At 42.1% G+C, this 19,128-nt stretch overlaps 2 protein-coding genes across 3 annotated transcripts; both read left to right on the forward strand.

The window, feature by feature from the left end:
• The first annotated feature begins 410 nt into the window (after positions 1-410).
• adprhl1 (ADP-ribosylhydrolase like 1) lies at positions 411-5,172 on the forward strand. Its single transcript, XM_020079836.2, has 7 exons — positions 411-1,076; positions 2,485-2,649; positions 2,735-2,860; positions 2,961-3,101; positions 3,288-3,415; positions 3,506-3,638; positions 3,731-5,172. Exons 1-7 carry the CDS (start codon positions 863-865, stop codon positions 3,898-3,900), a joined length of 1,077 nt encoding a protein of 358 aa, XP_019935395.2. The 5' UTR covers positions 411-862; the 3' UTR covers positions 3,901-5,172.
• Positions 5,173-10,679: 5,507 nt separating this feature from the next.
• grtp1a (growth hormone regulated TBC protein 1a) lies at positions 10,680-18,970 on the forward strand. Of its 2 annotated transcripts, none has more exons than XM_020080247.2 (8): positions 10,680-10,743; positions 13,331-13,482; positions 13,582-13,740; positions 15,007-15,131; positions 16,079-16,175; positions 16,912-17,084; positions 18,069-18,254; positions 18,342-18,970. In XM_020080247.2, the coding sequence occupies exons 1-8, from the start codon at positions 10,733-10,735 to the stop codon at positions 18,432-18,434; spliced, it is 996 nt and encodes a 331-aa protein (XP_019935806.2). In that variant the 5' UTR covers positions 10,680-10,732; the 3' UTR covers positions 18,435-18,970. The 2 variants fall into 2 exon arrangements, with proteins under 2 accessions (XP_019935806.2, XP_019935805.2); XM_020080246.2 differs by having other exon boundaries at positions 10,684-11,320.
• The last annotated feature ends 158 nt before the right edge of the window (positions 18,971-19,128 follow it).

A 19,128-nucleotide genomic window follows, 5' to 3' on the forward strand; every position in this document is an offset into this window, starting at 1 on the left:
GCAATTTTAACATAAGTAGTGAATGGACTTAAAAGCACTGCCGGCCTTCAGTGTGTGTTTGAGCGTGTGCATCTGGTAACAGTTGCCTCTTATCGGCTACATTCCTGCTTCGTGTCATCATTGTTGGCTCTTATGGTAATGCACTGTCTACTGTTACTCTAACTAGGTTAAGGGCCACATACAAGAAGTGAAGGGCCAAGTGAAATGTGTATAATAGGTTGTGAATAACAGATTTGCGTCACGACTCAAAAAAAGGTCCAATCTGAGGATTAAAGGACGGAGGGAAACTCCCGGATACGGTTCAAATGACTGGAGCCTCGATTAGCTGATGTCAGGGCAGGAGATGATTCATGAAAAAAGTTTTAAATAGTGAGGTACGGATTAGAGCGGCTCATGGGAGTGGTTGTGGGGGAGATTCAACTGGGATCACGCTCCATTCTTACCCTTCTCTTATGGGACGGGTGGGATGTCAACAAAGTCTGGCACCAGCTGACCGGCCCAGCAGCACATGAGCATCTCTTCTTCCAGTGCGTCCAGCCCCCCCACTACCCGTTCACACCCAGCTTATGGCCACTGTGGCCATGGGGATTGCCTTTTTAGGAAACACCTGATCACAGCTGAAGTCACCGCCGCCCAACACAAAGAAGCTGTGGCTGATAGAGTGATGCTTTTGTAGAAGAGACAGAAGTCTGTGGCACTTCCAGGTCTGGTGGGAATCTTAGTTGGCTGTTTGAATTCTTCAGGAGTTGAGATTCAGATTTGTTTGCACCAGGAGTCAGTCGTCCAAATCCCAGGAGAGCTCATTCCAGAGATCTTGATTTGATCAGCTGGGCGAGCCCACGTGAGTGGAGCCCTGGACATCATGGAGAAATTCAAGGCAGCCATGGTTCTAGGTGCTGTTGGGGATGCCTTGGGCTACAGAAAGGGCCGCTGGGAAGGCTGCATCTCAGGCAAGAAGATCCAGGAGGAGCTGGCCTCCCTGGGGGGACTCGGGGCCATGAAACTGGACCCAGACAACTGGCCCCTGAGTGATGCAACGCTGATGCACATGACCACAGCAGAAGCTCTAATAACAGGTACGTCAAGGAGTAATGTCATAAAGAGAATTTTAGATCGTCAAAGAGGCAGATCACAGAGTGGAAATCACAAGTTTTGGAACTCATCATTCTTTCTCCTTTTTTAAAATGTTAAGTAATAAATGAAAATTTACAAATGTAACCTCAGCTGTATTTACATACACATACACATAAATATCCAAAACAAATTTTCATTAGCTCTTAAGAAATGTATAACCACAACCCTAAAATATGTACATGAGGCTTTTAATTGCTCTGCATATAGAAGAACCAGAATGACTCCATCTAGTCAGTGGAGGCTGCTGACCACCTACTGGGTGACCAAACCTGACGTACCATGAAACAGGATGTCAAAGAGTCTTAGTGGAATCTTTTGTATAAATGCTGTCACCCAAATACGATCTCATACCATCAAGAGTAACAAGGGCAGAATATTCTAAAATAGACCACTCTGGAAAAGCTGATCCCCACTTCTCCGTCACTGAACAATAGTCAGACGACTCCATAATCTGCTGCCATCATATTTGGCTGCAGGTGTGGTTTAAAGTCAGTGTCAGTGGTCCAGAGAAATGGTGGTGACATCTTTTGAGATTAGGAGGCCCTATTTAGCCACAATGCAGCATGCCTGTACACACACACACACACACACACACACACACACACACACACACACACACACACACCAGACATCCAAAAATGTATGGAGTGGAATGACTGTTGTTTGTATAAACACTGGCGATCTGTCAATCTTCATATACAGCACACAGACAAACAGCATGTAAAACTAAATGTTATAGTAAAAACTTCAACTCAATCAGTAGAAAGCATACCACAGCCAACAGTCTCCTTACAAACCACAAACAATTCAGAACTCATCAGTCCCCTAAATCATCCACAGAAAATGATTATTGGAACTCATCTATAGGGACTTAGTCTATTAAACATCATTCTCTTCCCTCAACTCCCTCTTCATGTATCTCTCCTGCCTCCCCCTCTGTGTAACTCAGTCTGAACCACAGTCCAGTCACAAACATGAAAGTTCCTGTCTATCATCAAAGCCCTTGACCACTAAATTTGGTTAGGCTTCTTTGTCAGCGCAAGCTCTCTCTCTCTCTCTCTCTCTCTCTCTCTCTCTCTTTCTCTCTCTCTCTCTCTCATGCAAACACATGCAAACACACACAGTGCACACATAAACAAACTCTGACAGGGAGGCTGGAAACTCTGCCCGTGGATTGCAGTTGACCTCATGTTGTGTGGAAGTGACTCCACTCGCTCCACAGGCATGCTGGTCCTAATCTGTGGTGAGGCAGGTTGAGGCTAAACTTAGCCCGCTACAGCCCCACTCATCTCGCGTTGCATGCCAGTCATGAATGACTCTCAGTGTGTGTGTTTGTGTGTGCGTGTCCAGATTACTGGTGTCTGGAGGACTTGTACCGGGAGCTGGTGCGTCTCTATGTTGAGGCGATGGTGTCCCTCCAGGGCAGAGCCCCTGATCCTGCCACAGTGGAGGGATGTGTTCACCTCAAACCACACAACTTCCTGCTCGCCTGGCACACACCCTTCAATGAAAAAGGTTATTGGACATTTTCGATTTATATTAGATATTATTAGTGGATCCAACATGACTGCAGCACATGAACATGTGTGTCTGTGTGCAGGGTCTGGCTTCGGGGCAGCTGCTAAGGCCATGTGTGTGGGTATGAGATACTGGCAACCTGAGAGACTAGACAACCTGGTGGAGGTCAGCATTGAAATCGGCAGAATGACACACAACCACCCCACAGGTGATAATGTTGGTGTTTCTTTTAACATATCTCTGATTACTGTACTGCTCATGTCAGTAGACAGAACATGTGTGACTTTAAGTATCTCCTTTCTCCTCAGGCTTCCTTGGTTCCATGACAACAGCACTGTTTGCATCCTACGCGATTCAGGGGAAATCTCCTGTGACTTGGGGCCGGGAGCTTCTGAAGGTCATCCCTCGGGCAGAGGAGTATTGCAGGAAGACCATCCGACACATGGCAGGTAAGACTCTGTTTCTGTATTTAAGTGAAGGAGACGTCATTGTTGGACAGCTTGGTTGAGTTAATCAAGTCCGTTGAAGCTCCTGTGTAAAATAAAACACAATAGAATGAGAAATACCAATGTGTTTGAGAAAGAATGACTGTGTGCTGTTGTAAGTTATGTATGTGATTGAACATTTCTATGCAGAGTATCAGGAAAACTGGTTCTACTTTGAGGCCAAGTGGCAGTTTTACCTTGAAGAGAGACAGATAGAAACAGATGAACAGAACAAACCTTTGTTCGCTGATCGCTATGATGCTGAGGAGACAGACAAGGTAAGCTCCGACTCAGTAAAAACAACAAAACATACAAGGGCAGATTCATATTCACATTTATGTTACTCAGTTTGACTATTGTCCACACAGGTGTATAAACGCTGGAGCTCAGAGGGCCGTGCGGGCCGCAGAGGTCACGATGCCCCGATGATAGCCTACGATGCCCTCCTGGCTGCGGGGAGTGACTGGTCTGAGCTGTGTAAACGAGCCATGTTCCACGGAGGTGAGAAACACAGCTCTGCACCTGCGAGACATTTTAAACCTCATATTTAACACATGCTGTGCTCACTGTGGAATCACTCTGTCTTGTTTTAGGTGAGAGTGAAGCCACAGGCCTGATTGCAGGTTGCCTCTATGGCCTCATGCACGGCCTGAGCCAGCAGGTTCCCTCAGGACTTTATCAGGATCTGGACAAAAGAGAGCGGCTGGAGGAGCTGGGGGAGGCGCTGTACAAGGCAGCGTCTGCAGAGAAAATAGACAAGTAATCCTGATCTTCACTGGCCTGAACCCTACTGGCTATCAGCGGAACTGCACATGACTCTAAAACTGCTTCCCTCTGTCCCACACCACCCTCTAGTCCTCCTTGGTAGTGTCTCAATTATCTTAAGTGGCTTTCTGGTCTCTCATCACCAATCTCCTTAAAGCTTGCTGCAGCCCACTGTCCACACATCTGACGCGAATATTTTCTACTAGATCATGACTCTCTTCCTACATCTGGAGTCAGTTTAAACCAGGGGATCTGGCACAGTTTGACCTCTTGGACGACTTAATCCTGCAAAGACTCATCTCCCTTAGAGCAACACTATGTAACTTTTACTGAGCAACAGCACCCCCTGCAGCCGCACATACTGAATAACTCTGTTGGGCTAAGGTCTGACTGAGTAGTCCCACTGAAAGATGGCTATTGCCCATGATCCCCAAGTTCCTGACCGCGAAGAGCTGCAGCTGTAACAAACTCAACAAACTCTGTTCAGAATTCTTCACATTTTATAAGTTTCCACACTGTATATTGGAGGTAAACACGAAGAAAGAAATCACTTTAATGACTTCTACATCTTTTCAACTGATCAACAGCTCAGCGTTAATCATGAACTTGCTGGATCTAATTCTGGTTATTTAAGCTCTATCTATCAGTCGGTTATACACTTCTCTGGGAATAAAAGTGGCACCATTCTCCCTATTCTAACTCAATGAACCATCAAACTCGTTTTGAGGCAGCTTTTTCTAAGGTTACATTAAAAAAAAGCTGCATAGTGTTGCTTCAAATTTAAATAACAGAACTGGGGGAAAGAAAATTCTCAAAACAGTTCATTAAGAATTGTGCACTAACAACCAGAAGATAATATTCTTCTCCAATCTGTTCCTTCTCTGAGGCTAACCTGAATTAACATTAAGCACCATGTTGTATTGTGGAGTAATTTAATTTAAATGTGCAAACAATGATGAGTTTTAAGGTCTCAACATAAGGCTCAGTAAACCTGATTTCCTGCTTTTATCTAAAAATATTAACTGAATCTAAGGTGCTGTACTGTATAACTATCTTTAGCTGATCAGTGCATGTAAATGTGGTTGAAGTTATGAAATGATTAGAAATACCAGTTTGAAGTTGTAGAATAGTAATTGTTTTCTTTTTATATGTATCACTGTTTGCACTGTGATGCTCTTATCAGATACAGCGTGCTTTATTGTGAAAGCACCACGATATGGTGGATATTAATATGACATGACAATTAAAATGGACTCAGATATTTATCACGCATGAGGTGCCTGTCTCTTTGTCTTAACTGCATCATGTATTTTGACGGACCGCTTCTTAATTTCCTGCCAGATTTCCTCTTGTTGCACAAATGTCTTCTATACTCCCCTCAACTAATCAGCTGTAACACGTCCGCACTGCAAAAACACTGCACTTCAAGTCCTGTACTTTGCTGCATCTCAAGGGTAAATGATTAATAAGTAAAAGTGAAAAGACAAAATATTTTTAGATATTGCTCAAAGTAGTTTTATATGGTCCCTGTGAATGGCCGCATTTACTCTACTCCTGAAACCCTGGCTAGTTCAGTGATGCTCATTCCTCAGACTGACTTTCAGGGTGAGAAAAGATGTAATGCCAACTTTAACTGAATCATCAATTGATTATTATTTTCATCATTATTAAGTTGTGCACTTCTCGTTGTGAAAGAAAGAATGAAACTTGGCTGCAGATAGCTACAGGGATTAAGTTTGACATGTCCTCTATTCTCCGTAGACCAGATTCTTGGAACACCATTATCAGCCCTGATGCCGGTATGTTGAGGAAGTTGGTTAGAGATCGCAACTGCCGTCCAGTGCTCCGAGGGATTTTTGAAAGTCTCCTGCATTACCTAACACAGGGTCTGCCCAGGTGGTCCACCATAAAGAGAAACCTGGAGAAGCCGGGATCTGACATTGTGGCAACCAGAAACACAGCAAAGGATTGTCCTGATCAGAGAACAGAGAGTTCAGTGAAACAGACCCAGAGTCAGGCAATGATTCAGTTTCCTGAGGAGCATCAAAAGACACAGAGAAATCCTGAGACCGGTTCCAAGATCTTCAGAAAATGCTGGTCGGATCTGAAGAGAGACAGATTGCCAAGCAGATATGGAGAAGACGTAGTACCTCGGCGTCTCACCACTTTCCAGCTCCTCCAGTCTAAATTCACCAGGTCTACACCTAAACCTCCCATCACCCACCAGAGGGAGGTAGGAACCCTGTCCTCCAGCAGAGGTGTGGCAGGTAAAGTGAGCCACAACCGTGACAGTGAGGGAGAGACGCTCAAGAAGGACCAAGCTAAAAGAGGAAAAGGACTGAAGAGAGGAGGCAGTGTGAAGGACATGGTGGCCAGGTTTGCAATGGCTGAGCAGAAAGAAATGGTACTAAATATGCAGAAGAAACAGCCAATCAAGCCGAGACTCATTGGGCGAGGGATCCTCTTATCTTCCTTGATGGAGAGGTTTGAGACCATTGCCACAGTTTGCAGGGGAAGTGACTTGAAATGTTCCCTTAAAATATCATCTCAAGGAAATGACAAGGAGGTGACGGGCAGTATAAAACAGAAGGTGGCTTGTTATGAAAAAGGTCAACGACAGGCGGTAGATCAAACTGTTAACAAACAAAACCTATACAAGGCAATGAAAAGTAAACCTAGACAAGAGCAAAGACCAGAGCAGACAGTGGACATTTTAACAAAATCAGACACAAACCTGAGAGAAAATAATAGTTTGAAAGTAGAACAAATGAGACAAATGGGTTATCAGCCTCCAGATCAAAAGGTTGATTGTCATTGTTCATTAAAACATGTGAACAGTCAAGCTAATGATAACGATGTTAAGGACTGGAGGTCTGAAGCGGGATGTGGTCTAATTCGGACCAGAGCTGATGAAACTCAATGCATCACCAACAGGTTAAAATATGGACGTCAGGAGATGCTCTGTTTATTGTCTGTCTCAGAGTGGGCACCACCAGAACCCTGCAGGCTGTTTCCACAATCAGAGCCTTTATTGAACAGGCATGTAGCAACCATTGTGTCCTGCTCTTCTGTGTGGTCCACATGTGTGGATTCCTCTCCCAAACAATATCTGCAAGAAACCAAGCCTGAGATCTCAGAGACGATACCAAATGTGGAGAAAAACAGTCCTTGTGGAGCGCTGCGATTCTCTCACGGCGAGTCAGCTGCAGGTGAACTCTCAGATCTCGTCACTGAAAGCAGTGCAAAACCTGAAGTTCAGGAGCTTTCCCCGGAAACAGGTCATGACTCCATGGAGAGCAGAGCAGTGGAGGTTCCAAATCACTCCAGAGCAGAGGACATTCAAAGACGGCTGTGTAAATATGTCATCCCACGTGTTCACAGACTTCCCTGTCACCATCAAGGTCCTGATCGATTTAATTCTTCCTCTCAATTAGCTCCAGATAGAGAAACTATAAGTCCATCATCACAGTCTGATACTTCTACAACTGCTTTTAACAAAGCATTAATGAAAATAGAGACTTTTCAAGACATTGATATCAGCCATATTAATCATAGCGTAACAAAGATGAAACCTCCAGAGGCTAAACCATTGGAAAAAGACAAGAAGGCGGCAGTGGCAGAAGAAGAAGTAACAGTGGTGGACATTAAATACACTAAAATGCAACAAAGACTTTCTGAAGACACTGCCAATGAGGTTGAAGACAATAAGACCATCGATGTAACAGTACCTGAGATTACACCTGAGCAGAAAACACAGAGGCCAAAGTATACAACAATCAACTATGGGGATCCTTCGGTCAAACAAACATATAAACCCAAAATCATACGCTTTACTGACACCTTCACTTTTTAGGTTGATATCAATGGCTAACGATGACGTACCATCATATAACTAGTATCAGTGTTGGCTGGACTTTCGCAGATATAATGTTGACTTATACATCAGCAACATTCACAGCTGCAGCAGTAAAAAGTAACACTGGTGTTCTGTCTGTCTTTGTGTATAGAAATGGATGAAGTGGTTCTACAGAAGAACAAGCGTCACTAATAGTAATAATATCACACCGATGACCTCAAATGACCTGCAACTGTTAGACTGGCTGTCCAGACGCTTATCAAGGTTGAATTGTTGAAAACAGCCGACATGGTAACTGTTTTCTATTTCTGCACAAAAAACTGTTTCCTCTCTACTCAAAAAGATTCAACACTGTAAAAAACAATAGGCTACCAAAAATTTAATTTACACTGCAAAACATGATACAGCCGCTGGGCAACATAAACCAGCATTTCATTTTGAAGCTGTATTATAATTTATTTCAGTGTACATCTGTTAATCTGTTAATAATTTCTTCAAATGCATGTTGTATATCTTCAATAGTTTACATGCAAAACTTTTCTTTCCTTGACTATGAAGATACAAAACAGTATTATCTGTATGTTAATAAATGTTCATTAAAAAAAATATATATATATAATAACACACTTATAGTGGAATATAGTAATTTTGCATTGACCTTGATTATTCCGAATAAAACAGCTTTAATTAGATTTTTATTCAGATCTCTGTGTATATAAATTACTTTATAGGGAACTGGCGATGAAATTCAGTTTCTGATTCTGAATACATGTGACAGTGGTTACAAGGTTGTTTCAAAGGAAGAAATTGTGTTAATCTTCAATCCACACTTGATTAACTGGACTCAGGCGACCTTGTCGGTCTGTGAAACAGTGACTAGCACACACCTACACCAAACTGTAGTGTTTGCACGTGGTGACGAGCACCGAGAACAGACGAATGTTCACACAGCAGGGCCAAACATGTCAGTGGTGGGAAGTCCGGAGAGCAGAATTACACGACTGCAGACATATAAGGGTGTGGTATTTTCACAAGACAAAGAGAGACCGAAGACTTAATGAGCCTTCATCTGTCCAGTGAGGAGTATTGTGTTGTAATTGTGTGTCTGTTTTTGTAGGGAAGTGAAACTTAAATCTGATTTTCAGGAATCCCAAAAGGATGATATAAAAAAATGTATGCAATTGTTTTTCAGCCTTTAACCTCTTTTCAATACAATTTAATCCAATCTAATGTATATGACCACATTATTTTTTTCAGCTTTTTAAAAAACAATCATTACAAGGAAAAGATTGCGTGACGAACCTCAGTGTTATTGTGTAACAGACGTTCCTGGAGCTGGATGAAAGTGTTGGGTCAGCGTCTGCACCTCTGCTCCAGTTTCTCTCATTAGCTCATAATCAAATTTAAAATCTGGTGACTTGATGTGAGGTTTGCCTCATTTTGATACTCGTCACCTTTTCCAGAAAGACAGCAAGCTCCTCCTCTCTTTCTTACATTTACTAAACTGTTTATATTTTAACTGAAAAAGTCATTCATTCATCATGTTATGTTTCCCTCAAGATGTGAAACTGTGCAGATGCTGGAAAAGGTGGTTTTTGAGTGCCAAATGTTTGATTCATTAAAAAAACAAACCCTGGGCCTGTATGATGATTATTATATGGGAGCTTCACCCGTGCAGCATCATGTTTGAATCCGTGCAGCATCATGTTTGAATCATGTTTGAATCCGTGCAGCATCATGTTTGAATCATGTTTGAATCCGTGCAGCATCATGTTTGAATCCGTGCAGCATCATGTTTGAATCATCATGTTTGAATCCGTGCAGCATCATGTTTGAATCCGTGCAGCATCATGTTTGAATCCCTGCAGCTGCCCAGCAGAGGCTCAGGTGAGTCTGGATTTATTCACCTGTGCTACGTGGCTGTGCTGAAGAGGGCGTGGCTACTCACCCTTTTTTTTGTTGCCTTCAGGGTTCATTCGACATACTAATCCTATTAAGTATCAAGTGGGGGAGGGGACCCTGAAGGAAGTTTAGGATCAGGGGGGTGATTGAGTTCCAGGCTGTTGTGAGTGTTACAGTTTATTTAATGCCAATTACATGCTAAATACATATTGAATACTTTTATAAAATGTTCTGAGATGGAAATACCTCTCCTGGGATACTGCAGCTCAGCAGCTGCTTAATGCAAAACAAGAGTTGCTACATGTTCTCCTCCTCACATAGAGTTGATGCACGAATAGGTGGTAAATATATGCAATAATGAAAAGTAAAACTAGATGTAAAAATGATTATTCCTCAAAGTCCTTTTAACCACTCTCCAGTTATCGTCCTCATTTCCTTTTAAATGTGTTTATGCACAACATCACAACTTTTTTAGATTGTTGTTGGTCATATTTATGTTATAGTTCTTTATTATTGCATTAAATTCTATCCTCACTCGTAGTTGTTTCATCTCATAGTTTTTGGATGTTTCTCGGATCAACAAGTTATGAGCAAGTGTCTCACCCTCAAGTTTTTAAAAACCAGATTGAAAACTTTGAAAAGTGCCTTCGATTAAACAATTTTAAAATGTCATACCATCATTGCATCTATTTTATTTCACACAGTTGACGTTCATATAATTTTACTCCTTTAACTCATTTAAAATGTGTATACAGATTTCTCCTTTTTATTTATTTTACTCTTCTGTTCTACTCCTTTCATCTCTTTGATTTTACTTGAAAATAGTATTTAAACTGATTTATTCTCATTTTTGTTCTCTGTTGTTTTTAATGTGCCCGTGCAGCCCCTTGAATCTGCCTCTGAAACTCTGATACTCTGAAACGTGAGTCAGTTGCCCCGCTTCGCCTGAAGTCAGGGTTTTCACGGGAGTCACTTGAACGCACCATTAGGTCTGATTGACGTGTGTGTCCCGGGGCAAACGTCACGAGTCCGAAATCCTCCATGGAGCAGGAGAGGAGTCTGGACGGGAGCAATGGAGGACACGTGAGTAACATGGAGGAGATCGAGTGGTGTTAGTGTTGGTGTTAGAGGAGCGACTCAGACCTTCTCTCCTGGAGGAGAAACTAGAAGAAGAAGAGGAGGAAGCGGAGGGGCCGGGGCAGCAGCAGGTGCATGTGGATGGCGATTTAAAAAAAAAAAAAAAAACTCAAGGCAAACTCGATCCACACAAACACAACACTGGGAGAATTGAGCTAAAGCGAGCTGAGGCTGCGGGGGGAACGCTTTGCACCGCTTTCCCTCTTCAGAGGGTTTGAGTCCCAGAGAAAGCTCCGGGCAGCTGCGGCGTCTCGTCCCCGTTTCTCCCGTCAAACAACAACAAACATGGAGAAAGTGAACGGGAACTTGCCTCAGTTCAAACTCCGCCGTCCCGCCCGTCGCGAAGTGTGAGCGGGGAGCAGACAACAGCAGCCCCGGTGGATTCATGGTGAGGCTGAAGCTGTGATTTTCATTTGTGTCGGGGGGATATCACCGGAGCGCAGGAGGCGATGGAGAACAAGCACAAGGCGGCCAATGGAAGCCGCTCCGCCGCCGGAGGGAGAGCTAAAGACCGGGTGGACAGGTAACGTTAGCTAACGTGGAAACATGAAGTAACACAGCAGTGTTCGGGGTTTGAAGAAGCTCGGCGGTGTTTCAGGAACTCACCTGGCAGCTCAGACGTGGAGCAGCTCAGGACTTTAATCCTCACTTCGTGGTAAATGTGAGCTGTAACCTAAAGCTAGCGATTGTTACTGCAGCTGCATCTGACGGCTCCTGGAAAACTAAGGCTTTCAGGTTTTATCTCTACTTCTTGATTCTTATAAATCATCTACACTAACTGTTGACAACCTCCTAGTACAAAAATTCTAGTACAAAGTACTTCCAAATATTTATGGGAAATATCCAAAACTGCAATCACAATGTACTTTTTTCAATATTTCAATATTTTCAATATTTCTGACCCTAACCCTGTATTGAATTAGATTTATCAATGCAATGAATCAACCTATTGACCCCAACTACACAGTTACATGCAGTTTTTAAACCCCCAAATGCTAAAAATTCACTTTTACCATTTTTGATGATGGTAAACTCAACATCTTTAGGTTTTCCGTCGACAAAATGAAGCAATTTGAATACGCTAACTTAGGAATAATGAATAGCATTTTATCTACTGAACATTCAATTCATTATTAAATATGAATAACTTTTGACTGTTAAATTAAATTATTGTTTGGTTGGTTTCGAGATTCAAGGTTTAATGTTCTCCTATGATATTAGTATAATCATAATGTTTTCTGTGTGTTAGCTATTGACACAGAAACCAAGTTACATCGTGTGTGTGGTAACACACTTAACAGAAAATGACCACAATATAAAATTAGAATGATTCCTCAGCAGAGTGCAAGTGCACATTCTCAGATATAACAGTCCCTTAAATTCTGATTAGTTATTCAAGAGCAATGAATTACTCTTTGAGAAATGTAAAAAAAAAAAAGTTAAAGAAAGTTATTTCTGGAGCCACCCTTGTGTGGATCCACACAAACATTGATGGGTTCTTTCTTAGCCCAGGTACCTAATACCTTCCAGAAGGTATTGTGGAAATATATTGTTAGTTTTAATTAATCCTGCTGACAAACAAACAGACAGAGTGAAGACAAACCTGCTCAGTGGAGGTTATATCGCAGTGAAGGTTGTAAAACCTCTGTTGACACAGAGTTGTCAGGGACACCAGATGGAAGATGGAGGTGCTGGTCACTGCTGATCTTACACTTAAAGTGGTACAAACTTCTAACAAATTGAATTTGATACTTAACCAAATTCTGTAGTATTGAAATTCAACACATTCCAGAATGCAGAAACGATTAAACATGGCATAAACACATAGTACAGTCTGAATATTATGACCTTTACAAAGGTTGGATTTATTGCAGAGCAGTTGTGTTAGACTGCAAATAAACTGGCAGCAGGTGTATATTGGCCTAAAGTGTCATTAAGGTTGATATAGTGCAGTTGTAGACACAGGCTAAAGCATGTTGACTCTTTTTGTAGACGTGCGACCTCTATACTTCACTCTTCAGTGTATATGTATAGTGATATTTTCCAGGGAGAAGTTTGGCTGTTGCACTGTTGAAACAAATGGTGATAACCAAAACCAACCTGCAGTCAGGTGCCACATTCACACACTCTGTGTACCCTTGCTTTTGTTTTGCCAACAAAATTTCCCCCATGAGGAACATAATCATCACCTAATAATACGTTTAGTATTTACACAGCCACAGCAGGTAGAGCCTGGACTGTTTTTGGTAGGTAGTAAAAGAGGTGGGGGGGGTTACACCCTGCGACGGCTCGTGTGTATTTCTTCTACAGGGATGACTCTGCTCTTATGAAAGGGTTAAGCTGCCGGGAGATAATAGTGTTACCTAAGTCATTGGGTGGAGCCACTCACACCCACAACCTTCTCATCTAGAACCAGACTGTAGACATAGGTAATGTAGATATACATGCAACAGTTCTATGATGTGATAGCTTTATAATTCTGATGTGTTGAATTAGTTGTCAACAGTTTCTTACCTTGTGCTTTTTGGCCCAGGTTGGATCCATATGGCTTTGAGCGCCCAGAGGACTTTGACTACGAGTCATATGAGGAGCTCATGTCCGAGTATCTAGTTGTGCTCACCCAACGGGCAATCAAGTGGTCCAAACTGCTCAAGGGCAAAAGCAAGGTGCAGAAGAATTTAAAATGTAAGTGTGAAAAATGAAAGCACACATATCCTCAAGGGGTGAGTCCTGAATGAAGTTAACTGAGGGATTAACCTTAAATGTTCCCCCCTTTCTTTTCAGTAAAACGTTATGTGCGTAAGGGGATTCCCAATGAGCACCGGGCTCTGATCTGGATGACATGTAGTGGGGCTCAAGACCAGTTAGACAAGAACCCAGGATACTACCAGTCCCTGCTTGGAGCCCAGCGCGACCCCAAACTGGTGGAAACCATCTGCACAGGTCAGGCTGCAAACAGTTTCAACACCTGGTTCACATCAAGCTGATCTGGAAGAGCTACTACCAGGAAGTGAACTCCAGAAAATGTCCGGAAAATTGGGTCCAGACATTTTCTGGCGTTTATCTGGCTCAGACGTGTTTCCTACTGTATTCTCACATGGGCTCACTCACACATTTTCTGGACATACTGCCAGGGACTGGCAGGAAAAGTTAGGGGAAATGTCCAGAGTAACTGACAGCCCCTCTGTAAATTTTCAGGAAAATGTTCTAACATAAGTGCATGTCTGAAAGCACCTATAGGTGGATCATGTCTTCTGTTACGCACTTACCTTTACGTCACCCTTATCCAGAGAAAACGATTAGTTTCACATCAATGTGAGCATCATTAAAAGTCTCACTATTCTGTATAGTTGCATTAAGTTTGCACCGTGAAGGTGAAAAAAAAAAGTCAGACAGCTAAAAGGCCAGCTGGTCTTAATCGGTAAAATAAGAGATTTCTTTTTAACACACCGTCAGGGAATTCTTTATCATTGCCTGCCTCTGAGGCTGATTCAGCTCATCAGTTTATGCTGACTCGAGCTAATGGTCCTGAATAACACTGCAAAACCTACAGGCAACAGTGAGTCACACACGCCACGATGATGCTCAACATTTTGGTGTTTCAGAGCTCATACAATTCATTGTGACATACTTTATATAGTATACTGTATACTTCTCTTTAGCCAGACCAGATAAACTGCTGATGTTTACTGATGATATTGTTATGTTATGGGTATTCAGGTTGAAAATGGCACAGCAGTGAAAGAAGGGATGGGATTCTGTAAAGTACTTGTGAAATCATAAATTACAGTAAAGGAAAGTCAATTAGAGTTATAAATAACTGTAGTTTTTAATGAGGAGATCATTTTTATGTCCGGAAACAAACAATTCATCCTTAATGTAAAAAAACTGTAAAATCTCCCTAAACATTGGTGAAATGATCCTTCTCTCTGAAGGGAAAGGTGGACAGACTTTCAGTTTCTTGCACTGTGGCTCTCGTACCTGCTTCAGTATTTTCCACTCCTGACTTGAGTGGTGTGGAGTTCTTACAGTTTCACACCCAAAGCATCTGTAAAAGTTCACATTCAATCAAGTTACGTCAACATGAGAGTTAAGATAACAGAGTTAGTGTCTCTGTCCTGCTTCTGTCGCTCACTTTCTTGTTTGCACACGGCACAGAGTCATGATCAGTGTGTGTGTGTGTGTGTGTGCGCGTGTGGTTTCTTTTAGATTTGAACAGAACATTTCCAGACAACATCCAGTTCCGTCAGACATCCAGCCCATGTCTACAGAAAGTTCTGTTCAACGTGCTGCTGGCTTATGGTCACCACAATCCCACTGTGGGCTACTGCCAGGTAATACTGAGATTTTACGTAGTGATGTACCTATACTCACTGATACCTAAGTTATGATTACTGTGAGTATATTCAGTAGTGTCAAGGACCGTGTGTTGTGTTTCTATGTTTGTAGTGTTAGAATGACACATTGTTCTGTTTAGTGCTGAAATGCAGTGCTTGTTATTTGTGTGGATTATGGGACAAATTTTCAGCATTGTTTATTTGTGGAATTAAAGGTACAGTGTGTAGAAGTTTGTGATATATAGTGTTGAAATTACATGTTGCAGCTGACCACCCCTCACCTCACCCTCTCCTTCCAAACATGAAACTCAAAAGGTGTTTAGTTTGTTCAGTCTGGACTAATGTAAAAAACATGGCGGCCTCTGTAGAGATGATCCCCTCGATGTAAATATAAAGTATTTAAATATAAAGGGCCTTTTCTGGGGTAAAGAAAACTACAATTCATACAATTTAGATGAAATGAACTGGTGAAAACATCATGAGGATTATTCTACATTAAATCCCTTAGATTAAATCTATCTTTAGATCCCTTTCACCTATATCTTACACACTGGACCTTTAAAGTATCATGTGTTTTTTATAGCTCTGTCATGTTCTTACCAGTCATCTCAGTTGGTCCCTCCAGGCAGACAGTTTGCTTGTGGCAACTTATCGTCCTATGTTAATGATCATGCCACTTATTTGAAAGGGTGATTTCCCTACACCCGACCACAATCAGCTTGTTTTGCAATTCAAACAGGCATCAGATTGCTGATAGTTACATCATGTCGTACAACAGAACTCATTCATCTCTGATCTTGCTCAGGTAGCCTGTGTGAGTTGGAATGGTTATTTGTCTCCTTATTTCATGTCCTGCGTACACCTCGTGGTCTCTGGCCTTTTATTCTAGAGCTCCTCATGCTTTCTGTATGTGCAGCCTGAGTGTGTCTCTCTTTTGTTTTCAGGGGATGAACTTCATAGCTGGTTATCTGCTCATCATCACAAAAGATGAAGAGAAATCCTTCTGGTTGATGGATGCACTACTGGGCAGAATATTACCAGGTGTGTGTGTGTGTGTGTGTGTGTGTGTGTGTGTGTGTGTGTGTGTGTGTGTGTGTGTGTGTGTGTGTGTGTGTGTGTGTGTGTGTGTGTGTGTGTGTGTGTGTGTGAGTGTGTGTGTGAGTGTCTGTGTCTGTGTGTGTGTGTGTGTGTTTCTACACCCTTGTAATTTGCCACTGCTCTCCTGACAGATGTGTGTAGTGCAGTTCATTGAACACGTTCATATTTTTTGGAAACGATTTTACATATGGTGAGTGTGAGCGACGTTCACCCCAGCAGAGTGAACGTTGAAATGTGCTGTCTGGGAGCACACACACAGGCACTGGGGCTTTGTCCCCACCCACTCGCTCAGAGTGACACACACAGTGAGATCAGAGATTGTGCAAATGAAAAAAATGAACTGTGATCTAGATCATTTTCATCTGCATGAACTTTGAACTAGTTCATTTTAAGTGTGAACTGGCACAACGCTGTGTGTATAGAGGCTGTGGTTGTCTCTTTTGCTCTTCACTAAGAATAATCTTGTAAGAGGTCACACGGTCTTTATCTGTCTGTGGCTTAAGACCCAGAGTATGTTTTCATTTGGAACTTACACGCATTCAAATGAGTGGATGTAATTATGGTTTAGATCGCATTTGTTTGTCAGACAACACACACATTCGGGTTTGTCCTGTTAATCCAGCTATTGTTTAACTGTGTGTGTGTGCGTGCGTGCGCGTGTGTGTGTGTGTGGTTACAGACTATTACAGTCCAGCCATGCTGGGGTTGAAGACGGACCAGGAGGTGTTGGGGGAGCTGGTGAAGATTAAAATCCCTGGAGTTTGGCAGACCATGGTGGATCATAATGTCATGTGGACCCTCGTGGTCTCCCGATGGTTCATCTGTCTCTACATAGACGTCTTGCCAGTGGAGGTGACTGTCGAAGCATCACTCAGTTTTTTTTAAATTTCTTTAACAAAAACTTTTATTGATATCTGAGGCTTGTGAGTCAAAAACACCTTTGTCCTTCACAATTCATAGAATTCATGTGTGTGTTTTTTATGCCAGTGATGCTTTAACTGCATTCCAATCACAGATTATGGCCAATCCACCATGTAGAATATTCATTGTTGTTGCTCCCTCTGTTGGCCTGAGCAGGGTGTTACATGTAAGATTTAGGAGATATTCAAGCTCCCCCTCAAGATTTCACCCTCCCCACACTCTCAGCCACCATGGCCAACCATTCGCAGTTGTTAGGACTCAACTCTTGATTAATTTCCCATCACGATTCATTCAGAGTAACCACCACAATTTTTCTTCGCTCCTCTTGAAACAAACACCCAAGTTACATGTTTTATAGTAGCTGGCAGGGAAGGATATGGAAAATAACGTTAATTGTTTAAAGGTCCAGTGTGTAAGATTTAGGTGAAAGGGATCTATTGGCTGAAATTGAATGTAAAATAATCCTTGTGATGTTTTCACGAATGTGTTTCATCTAAATTGTATGAATTGGGTCCTTTATATTTAAATACTAGAATACTGGACTAGATGTACGTTTGAAGGTCTTCTGCACAATTAAGTTACCAACTACCGTTAGATGTTAGCAGGCGTTAGCGGCCACCAGTGCAGGTTAGGGACATAACTTCAGTTATGCATCTTAGCGTTATCAAGTGTTTTGCCCTTGTAATCAACAATCGAATTTGAGGGCACACTGGAGCTAAAGGTAAATCTGAAATGGTTTAAATGATGAGTGTTTATGCATTTTCATTGGATGTGACTCTCATTACAACATAATATAATCGATATTAATGAACATTTTTTGCACTTCCCTGAGTGTTTTTTTTTTTATCGCTATGTTAAACGTCACTTTGTGTATCACATTGTGTGATTTACTTCTCTGTCATCATTTTTCTGCAGACTGTTCTGCGGATTTGGGATTGCCTGTTCTACGAGGGATCAAAAATCCTTTTCCGCGTTGCTCTGACGCTGATCAACCACAACCAGACGCTGATTAAACAGGCCCAGTCGCTGCCAGACGTCTGCCAAATCTTCAAGCAGATCACCCATGGACCATTTGTGGATGAATGCCACACCTTCATGCAGGTAAAAGAAGAACAGGTGAACGAATTGGATCATTTTGTAATTGGCTTTCTTTAATTCCATAATCTGCTGGTTTTCTGCCTTTCCCAGAAAATCTTCACGGAACCAAAAAGTCTCTCCATGGCAACCTTGACTAAGCTGCGGGCGACCTGTCGATCTCGCATCATTGCAGAAGAATCCTGACCCAGACAGATTCACCTGCTGCTCAAATGAATTCCACTGGGAGGAGCACCCAGCTGCTTGTTTGCACCTTTTTAAAACTCAATCACAACTACTCCATGTAGTTTTTGACTTAAACATGTGTTTCCATACAATCTACATGTTTTATATATGATCATATGAGAAAATTAGTCATGTGCTGTATGAACTGATGATTCCATTTCAACTTAATATGTGCTGTAGTTTATCTTCTTTTGGTAAAATGTGGACTAATGCACTTTACTCTGATAAGTCAGAGACACTGAAGAGAGCTGGTGTGGTAGCAAATGGCCTGGTCTGATAAAATATGTGTCAACACAGAGGAACCTGCCTGCAGCACTTCACATTATTGTGTCTGTAATGAATATTATAGAGCGGTGTGGTGTACTATGCTGGCACAATCCAATGTGAATCATATTGATTTCACGACAGAAACTTCTTTCAACAATCCTTCATCTGATGCTTTTCATTCTTGTGCATTATGGTGAAGCAATTAAAGGGCTGCTCTCATTTTCTAACAATGGTTTGTCGAGTTTGTTTTGTGTTTTGTTGCCCTGCAAACTGCTGCAGGAAAACTGGCATCAGATTTTGTTGCTCTGGACAGAAATATCCTTGGTGTTGATCCCAGTTCTGGGTATTCTGTGTAATTTACGCCTGGTTGAACAGCTCTGAGTAAACA

The sequence above is a fragment of the Paralichthys olivaceus genome, chromosome 1 (assembly GCF_024713975.1).
Source record: "Paralichthys olivaceus isolate ysfri-2021 chromosome 1, ASM2471397v2, whole genome shotgun sequence".
Classification (NCBI taxonomy): Eukaryota; Metazoa; Chordata; class Actinopteri; order Pleuronectiformes; family Paralichthyidae; genus Paralichthys; species Paralichthys olivaceus.